Source organism: Ambystoma mexicanum, chromosome 6p (genome assembly GCF_040938575.1).
Source record: "Ambystoma mexicanum isolate Mex_15411 chromosome 6p, UKY_AmexF1_1, whole genome shotgun sequence".
NCBI classification, from domain to species: Eukaryota; Metazoa; Chordata; class Amphibia; order Caudata; family Ambystomatidae; genus Ambystoma; species Ambystoma mexicanum.
The window spans coordinates 156,434,773-156,443,913 of NC_090935.1; the positions used below are offsets into that span (position 1 = coordinate 156,434,773).

The window sequence follows — 9,141 nt, forward strand, 5'->3', positions numbered from 1 at the left end:
TCCTGGAGTTTTTTGGTTGAACTAGACGATAAGACTAGGTCACTGCACACACACAGACAATTCAAAATCCTGAACTTGCAACAGATCTTTTCCTCAGTTGTATTTTCCCGTAAACTGGTCCTAGTGTAATAATGGCATATTATAATGAACCAACCATTTGGCCACATTGCCACTTATCAATGGAGGGCTACATCCCCAAAAAGTATATTTGTATTTACCACTTCTTCTTTTCCAGGGTGTCTCCGGACAGCGCAATCAGCCGAACACCATGCAGCAAAAGTCTCAGGCTAACAAAACTGCCTATGCCAGCTCTCCATACTGGACAAATTGAAATCTTTACTGTGGGGAAGTGGAGAAGAGTGAGTGGAAAAAAAGACAACATTTGAAAAGGAAGAAGGAGCAGATGCCCGTTCCTGGAACCCACTGTTTATTAGAAGTATATTTTACAAAAGAAAAACAACTGTGATCAGCCAAATTGTCTTTGCGGGGAGAAAACTACAAACACATTCTCACGTGTGAATATTGCCCGCTTTCTTTTTGGTTTGCTGTTGTATGTAATATATTTATGTATGTATTTGTAAATGTAATAGAGCCTAAATGTGGTTTTTCTGCATTTTGCAGCATTTTTTTTGTAGGGGGAAAATTGACTGACCATCTGCAGGAGTGCATATATATAAATATATATAAATATTTTTTGTTGTTTTTAAGCTCTATGGGCTTTATATCGGGTCAAAAGGAGGAAAAAAGTGCCATTTTCTTTTTAAAAGCTGGAAACCTGTTATTTAAATGCACTTAGTTCCGATAAATGATCTGGGAGAAAAACCAGTGTTCTGTCCCCATGAAATTCTTCATTTCAAATGTAAAGGTTTTTTTGTGATTTGTGTCCACTCTTTTCTCCCTCTTCATCTGGAAGCTTCTATTAAAGAAATGGTGGTCGCCTCACAGTTTTGTTAATGTGTTCACAAGCAGAACCGTCACCTGTTTATTTTTTAACCTTTTTAAAGAAATAAAACTTTAACAGTTTGTGTTCCTGTTCCTGTAGCAAGATAACCTGAGGCTGTTTGTTGTTTTTGGGCAGGGGGAGGAGGGACAGGTTTTGAAGGAGGCAAAGTGTACTCATTTGAAAGCAGAAGCCTGTCTTACAATTTTCAAAATGAAATGCAAGAGCCTTTTCCTCATCCACATCTTGGCTGTGCTAACCACACCCCTGGAATGGAAAATGGAAATGGCTTCCTTCTTAACTTAGAACACAAATAGGCAAAGAAAACGGAGATCCCAATAAAGTATCAAATCTATTCTTAATATTTCGCACTAGCACATCATGAATGTTTTAGAATTTTTATTTCTTTTTACCCCATACTCCACCTAATAAAGTTCTGAGCGTTTAAATGTTGTTGTTGTTTTTACTTCTGTTCTACTCTAGGGCAGTTGCATGCACATAAGAATCATCTAGAATATTGGTGCTAATACAATTGTTTTCTATGCAGTAGGTACTTAAGATATGTGAAAAGTTTGATAGTTTAATAGCTGGGTTGGTTAACCAAATTAAATCTGTTGCTCATGAAATCAGTAATTAGTCAAGTCGTTAAAGTGTTTACACTGTGTAGAGTTGAGTTTTGAAAATGTGTTAATTGAAAAATTAATTCATAAGTCCTGTGGGACCGCCTTTCCCCAAAGAAGCAAGAGGTAGGTTTTCTATTGTTTTATTGTTGAGCATTTCAAACTTTTAGCCTGGCATGCTAAATGAATCTAGGTCCCAATCAAAACACTTCTTTTAATTGAGCCTGGTTTCTTGTTCAAACTATAACTCTGACAAAGCACCAATGTATATTACATGTGAAATTCACATCCACCCTATTTTCGTATTGTAGGGAATCGTTATGCTGTAGATGTTCATGTTCTTCATCCTGTTATCTTCATTGACTTCATAAACCTTTTTAATATGGACGCCTTTATACGGGTACCCAAAATGTATCAACAATAGTGGAATAAACCATCAAATAACGTTTATTTACTTTCTAATTAGCAGTATTGGTTTTTGCAAATTGTACCCCCAAAATGTAGACCAGTAACTTAAAAACTGCATTCCATCCGAAGAACTTGTACAAAAAAAGAATCTGTGGTAGCTAAGAAAAGTTCACTGTTCACAAGTTAATCAGAAAAGGACACACTTTAAAGGGAGCATGGAGCTGCCAGCGCACAGAATGCATTAAACAGTTTAACTCCGTTTTCTCTCGCCTCCCCACCCTGTGAGCAGTGGATCCCAGATGGCTTTCTCCTACTTCTTGCAGTATGTAGTGTTTTATAACTGATTTTGCTATGTTTTTTGTTATTTGTACAGGAGCCAGTGTTTTGCTCCGACTCTCTTCCGACTAAGATGTGTTGCTTTGCCAAGTTTGCTTCATGTGGATGTATGAAGCCAAGATACGATGATCATTTCTTGTGCATTGGCCACCTTCCTGACTCGCTCACCATGGAGCAGTTCCCAACTTGTCAGATGGCGTCTTACAGGAGACTTAAATTGAGAGAATTTTGTTGTGGATTGAATATTTTCTAACCTACAAAATGATTAGAGATTTGTGTCACGCGAGTGTGGCTGTAGTCGCACTGATACAAGTTTTACCTGGCGTCTGCAGATGCCTGTCTGGGACAGTTCGGATTCATTCCTTTGTATGGTAGACCCTTCCATGATGCATATGTATACTTGGAGGAATGGTCTGCCATTGTTTTGAATGTTTCTTGCGGTATAATTGGGTGCGCTTTTGATTCACTTATTCGTAATGGAGATAGCTTACACACACACACTCTACTTTTGCTACACTGTACCTGGAATCTAAAAGGCTTGCTGCTCGAGGAAGGAGATGAGCTCTGTACCCAAGATCCTATGTTGCTCTGCGGTGCTACTTCCCTCCTATCCAGTGAGGAGAATGGGATCACAGCACTCTGGTTCCATCTCCCACTACTAGATAGGACCAGAGGCCGTGCTGCCCTGAATGTTGTGACTGCATCGTCAAACTTGCCTTTCTGGTTCTTCTGTGGCTAATCCCTCGCCAGTATGGTTTCTTAAAGATTTCTTCAGTGTACATTCTGCCTTGGGGTCTCTCCAAGCTGACACCATCCTTAGAATCCATTTCCTGTGCTGAAGGGCAATATGAATTGACAACTCCCGCCGATCGTCTACTTAAAGCAGTACAGCTCCTCTTGCTCTGAACTCTGACCTGAGAATCACTGATATGAGAGCAATCATTTTTCCCAAGGACCTAGTGGTCCCCACCACAAAGTTGCACTGTTGCTGGAAACTACGCTGGTCGCTGAACTCCCCATGAAGTAACCGCCTACCACATACTGTATAACTGCTTTTTCGGTCCTAGGGTGTTGCACTTTAGTGCTGCTGGTGGGTCTTTTCTTTGTTATGTTATTCATCATTGCGCCCATTCTTCATTTTCATGCAACTTTGAGAGCTTCCTTCCAACTGAACTTCTGTTTGGTGCAGTTGCACACAAAGGAATTACTTTCCTGCCAAATACTTCCTCTAGTTGCACGACTCGTCCTTCTATAACTTGCCAGGCGCTGCCATTTTATTTTTCATGATCGATTCTTTGATTGCAAAAACAGATCTCTTTAACTGTTACTTTCCTGATACATTGTGGCACCCTCTGTTTTTAGTGTTTTGCTGACCTCCGAAGTCTCTTTGGTTCCTCTTTTTGTCTTTTGTTAAATACATAAAGATTCTATTTTTATACAAATAGTATATGGGACTGTCTCTTGATATTGTGTATACTGTACCTGGGAAACCACTCTGCTGCACCATTTCAGCGTTCTTCGTGGAGTGCACTATCACAGCTACCACTTGGAGAGCCTGATGAGCTTGAGGGAATCGCTAGTAGTACCAGAGTCGGGAAGATCTATCTGAGCACCCTGAACACAGGATCTTAAGGAGAATCTGACAAGTGGTGCACAACAGGGTGGATACTGGCTTTAGGAATTGGTAAACGCAAAGTAAAATACCTACTTGTACATTATATATATTAGAGATTTACTTATCTTGAAAGTGATACTGTACAAAATGGAAATGTTGATACCCAGATGTCAAAGGTAAGAAACATTTTAAAAGTGTGCATAAAAATGGAACTTGATTCATCTCGGACAAAAGCTGAGCTAGTGGAGGCAGCATGTGCCAAGACGGTTCACTAACAAGACATTCCTTTTTCTTGCTCCCTACTTTTCCTCCAATCGTGCTTCAGCAACGTCCCTCAGAGAGCAACAAATTAAGCTGTAGTACAGTGAGGTCCAACTGACCTGGAAGGCAAAAGACAGGGAAATTGAATGGAAGTAGCAGGAGCCACCTGGAGCAAAGAAGAAAATTAAAGAGAGTGGTTGGAAAGAAGACCAGAGCCAAGGAGCTGGTAGTTCAACTCAAGATCAAAGAGCTGAAGCTTGAAGCAGCAAAGGCTAAGAGTACCCTTCTCAGCAATACAGATGGGAGCAAGGGTTCAAACCCTTCCCAAGGATTTGCGGGCTATAAAGCATGGAATGAGGTCTTATGGTTTGAAACCTTTAATAAAGCTTGTAGAATGGCTAGAGGTGCTTTAGAAGCACTATGTACTGGATGAAATGAAGAAAGGGGCTTGAGTCCATTCAAGTTTAGCTTTGTGTGTTCCCTAATGAAACTTGGTCCCCTTGAGTGACTGCTTCCCTAAAGCATGAGTTTGCAAGACGGATACCTTTTTGTTTTAAGACATTAAATCATGCATGAGCACATGTTAATGCTTGTTCCCCAGAACTGTCAGCACCTTGCTGACTTCAAAGAAGTGAGCCATGGGAACCAACCTGTGGATCTCCCAAACTGTGGCCAAGAAAATGGCTCCTCAGAAAATTGAATGGCAAATACCAACTTAATTGATGTCCTAAACAGGTTTACAAAATAGAATGGTGGGAGTCCCTTGGGGGTTGTAATAAGGCTAGTGGGGTGCCTGCCAAAAGTAGGCTGTGAAGGCCCCCCTTCCTAGATCTCCACTTAACTCACCGGATTGTGGGTCATGTTACCACATCAATGTCAAGGGACAACTGGGAGGAACAAGCCAAAAGTCTTACTTTCCTGTTTGAGCATGTGTACAGTGGGAACTGCTCAGTTAACCTTAGTCTCCCTGGGTGTCTGGGAAAGTTCTGACACCACAGCAGAAGTAGCAAGTAATACTAGAAAGTGCATTGAGGGTCTCTTTCAATGGGGCTAGAAAACCAAAGGGCTCCTGGCTTGGCCCTGATCTACCCAGGTGGGTTTGGAACTATACAACTAAATGATCAGGGTGACTGAACATATGTACACTCTACACAAAGAAAAATAGTGCTCTAGGTCGAGGTATTAACAATTCGGCAATTTACTCAATTATTTTAATGCATAAAATGTCATTTTCAGAACTGTTCTTCAGAGCAGGGCACAAATCAATAACAAAACAATATCTGTAAACCAATATCTGTAAACAATACAGTAGGAAATTGCGTGGGGTACAGATCTCAAAGTCCTTTTGATGGATGTTTGGATGCAAGTTTGCGGTGTCTGTTTTTCAGCTGCAGTAGATCCCATTACTATGATTAGTAAGACCATCCCCCGACATGGTCTGCAAAGTCCGCCTGGAGATTTGTACCCCATGCAATTTCCTCACAGGAGATCTGGGTACATAAGAAACACCAGAAATGTGCCCATACTCTTCTAGATTTAACTGGAGCCTTTGACCAATTTTTGATCACACCGTGGCAAATTCACTACACAAGAGCAGTAGGACACCTTCAGTTCAGCTTGTTTTCCGTCTTGATGAAGGCCAACCACTTGCCAGCTTTATGGATCAGCTGATGAATGGCTGAAACAGTAGTGTCGACTAATTTTTCTCCAGTTTTGTAGTGTCAACACCGTTAATTTTGTACTGTTTTTGTACTATAGTCACATGTTTCTTGTTCACTGAAATTCCTAGATTCTGTAAGGGATTATACATGTTTACCTGCACTCATCCAGTTAATGTAACTGGACATAATATCAATGTATTGTTTACAGATACTGTTTTGTTACCAATTTGTGTGTTGCTCTGAAGAACAATTTTGAAAATGTCGTCGTATGCATTAAAATAATTGGGCAAATTGCTGAATTGTTCATACTTTGACCTAGAGCAATCTTTTTCTTTGTGTAGGGTCAATGTTATGAGTGTTCATAAGTTCAGTCACCCTGATCGTTTCATTGTATGGGTCTCTTTCAATGGCCAGGAGATCACTGGTCTTCGACTCTGGGGCTAGTAGGAAAGTAGTGGACAATGCTGATCCAGCTTGAGGAATATTTGCCTGTAAAGGCTTCAGATTAACAGATTACAGGCGGCCCCCTAGAAAATTCCCTGTTGCCCAAGTCACCGTAGAGTTGGTTTGATTATCTAGCGCTATTCCAGTGAGTGTTGTGGTAAGTCAGAATTAGGAGATAGACAAATCATTGTGGATTGACTCAGTAATTACATTATTGGATTTTCAAAACCCTGATCGCTATACAAAGGAAAGGAAAATGGGAGCATGTTAGAATGTTAAAACACAAAGACTGCCATCTAGACGAAAATCTAATCTAGCCTGATCCTAACCCTACCACTATAAAGGAAAATATCCTAATAAAAACGCAAGCCACTTGCAGCCTCTTGCCCACGTGGTATATTTCTGGCTGGTTTCAGACCCATCCTCAGGAGTAGGGAAGGGAGTCTGACCCATGCAAAGCTACAGATTTGTCACCAGCCAATGTGTCGGGCCTGTTGCCCCAATTCATGGTTCTAATCAAATAGTTAAACAAGTTATTTTGTGCTTCCCGCCCCATAGTTAGACATTGTGTCTATTCAATATCACTGTTTTATGAGGTAAAGTCCTCACAAATGTTCTTCACTAGCTGAGCCTTCTGCAGAACCCTTTTGGGACCTACCCTGCCTGGGATCTCTGGTTATACAGCCCCTCCTGGGGTTGGTATCTTCGGCCACTCTGGGCCATTGTGATTCCATCCCCGGGCTCTCTGGTTTTGCTTCCCCTCATGGGCAATTCATTTTTTCAACCCAGCTTCGGCCTTTTTGTCAGTCTCTCGGATTCCCACCCTGGCTTGGGGTATTCGTACTCTCACCACTGCGTTGGGTATTTCTGCTCTCACCCTGGCGTGGGGTATTTACCGGGGAGTCCACCCGGTTACCTGAACGCACTGCCTACCTGTAGTCTTAGTGTCAGCTCCTCTGTGGTTTGTCTGCTCTCTTCCGTGTCGCTGCACAGTCTCCAATGCTTCCCATTGGTTCGTCATGGGACTTCAGTGATGGCTCCTAATATTTCTGGTTAACCACAGTTTGTGCAGTTGCGAATCTTCTCTCGTCGGCGGGCAGAGCTTCTCCAGCTCCAGGCCTGACCGTAGCAAGCAGCGCTCTGCGGGCTTTATTGTGCATCTGCAGTCTTTGTGTCTGCTTCCTGATGCCACCTTGAATGGTGCTGATGCCTCATCTGCATCACGGCTCTGCAGTCTGGCTTGCCTCTCCTGCTCACCCCTTGCTCTCTTTGGGCATTCTCAGGGGTTATTTGGCTTCCCGTGGAAAGAGACAGCTCATGCCATTGGTTCTCCAGTTCACACATTCATGGATCAGAAATCAGACCAGCTCCTTTTTCATGACCATTTGTATATATATCTGCAATTCCCATATAGCTATTAAAAACTTTGGCCATCTAGGACAAGGGTTAAAACATCTCCCTGTTAAGGGATGACCTGCCCTCTAAAGAGGCAGTCGCCCCCAATGGGATCCCACTTTCCTTTTCCCCTGTGGGTTGTTGGACATAGTTGGCTCCCTTCATAGAAGAGACATAAGAGGTGTAGGATAAGTGGGAGGCCCTCAGGCCGCCGGTGAAATTCCAATACTCCCCATGGGGCTCTCACGATTACATCGCCGCAACTGTGAAGAATATATAGAATCTACAAACTCTAACATACAGGCAACACGCCAATTGATAATGGAAGAAGAGCACGGCTCAAAATACGTGTTAGGCTGACCTTTATAGTTGAATAAATCATATGCAATTACGCATTAATCACCTAGACATTGTGCGCAATGTGATTGTATCCATGTTTCTGAGGCTTGTGGAATCTGCTTAGATCACATGCTGTGCATAGGCTGACATCTAGTGGAAGCTGCGGAGTATTACAGTTTGTTTTTCGAAAGTCGAAAAAGGGCGTCGACACAGGGCGTACCAGTAATACTATCCCTAGTGTGACGTCCACTGTACCCATGATCCCTCACGCGTCTAGGATCCCCAGATTGTTTTTTTCCGCCATTCTGGTCGGAAGCACTTCATCGGAGTTCCCTGGCTTTGCCATATTTACACTTAAAACTAATTCTAATTTGCCCCATTTTCTCACCCCTACGTCGACCAGCATCTCGATGCCGAACCGGGGAGGAGATCAACGTCGAAACCCGACGGATTGGGCCTTGAGGCTCCGCCTCGGCTCGGGCCTGGGCCGCTGGCCTCGGCCCTACAGTAGGGAGAGTGGGGGGTGGTACACTTCCACACTCGGTTAGAAACACCTTCTTACCTACACACACTTGCCCGCTGCCCACAGGCGCGTATGGAGGGTACGCCCTTTCAGTTTTGCCCCAAGTGTAATAAAAAATACCCTTGGGTAGATAAGCACGCTACGTGCAACCTTTGCCTGCCCAGAGACCACCCCGAGGCGGGTTGCAGGGCCTGTAGCAGGTTTAAGACAAAAACTCTTAAGGACCGCTCCACCAAGCGTTGGGCCCACCACGCCAAGCTAGCAGCTATGGAGGCGGAGGGTACCTTCAGCGACGGCAGCGACGCCGGACTTTCGGACGGCGAGGGCACCAAGGCGTCGAAAGACAGCCTAACGCACGTCCCCGGCCTCGGAAGGTCGTCCGTCCCGGCGACTATGGGGAAGTCCCCCGGCGACAAGAGCGTTACACATACACACACTAAACACAAAAAACCCACCCGAGATTCGACATCGTCGAAACCTCGGAAAGAGGCACAAAAGGAGCGGTCCGAAAGGACGTCCTCTGGGCGGTCCCGGTCGAGGTCGCCGCACGATGTCAGGCAAGCCTCCACACTTGCACAGAGTGCCTCGCCCATTAACAT

General features: G+C 43.6%; 1 protein-coding gene across 11 annotated transcripts in view; it reads left to right on the forward strand.

Annotated features, from left to right (window-relative positions):
- UBAP2 (ubiquitin associated protein 2) overlaps window positions 1–1,389 on the forward strand; it is a 1,758,279-nt gene extending 1,756,890 nt beyond the window's left edge. For all 11 annotated transcript variants that reach the window (XM_069626852.1, XM_069626853.1, XM_069626850.1 and 8 more), the window contains one exon: window positions 236–1,389. In XM_069626852.1, the coding sequence (XP_069482953.1) occupies window positions 236–331 (96 nt within the window). In that variant the 3' untranslated portion in view covers window positions 332–1,389. The remainder of the gene's footprint in view (window positions 1–235) is intronic.
- Window positions 1,390–9,141: the final 7,752 nt, after the last annotated feature.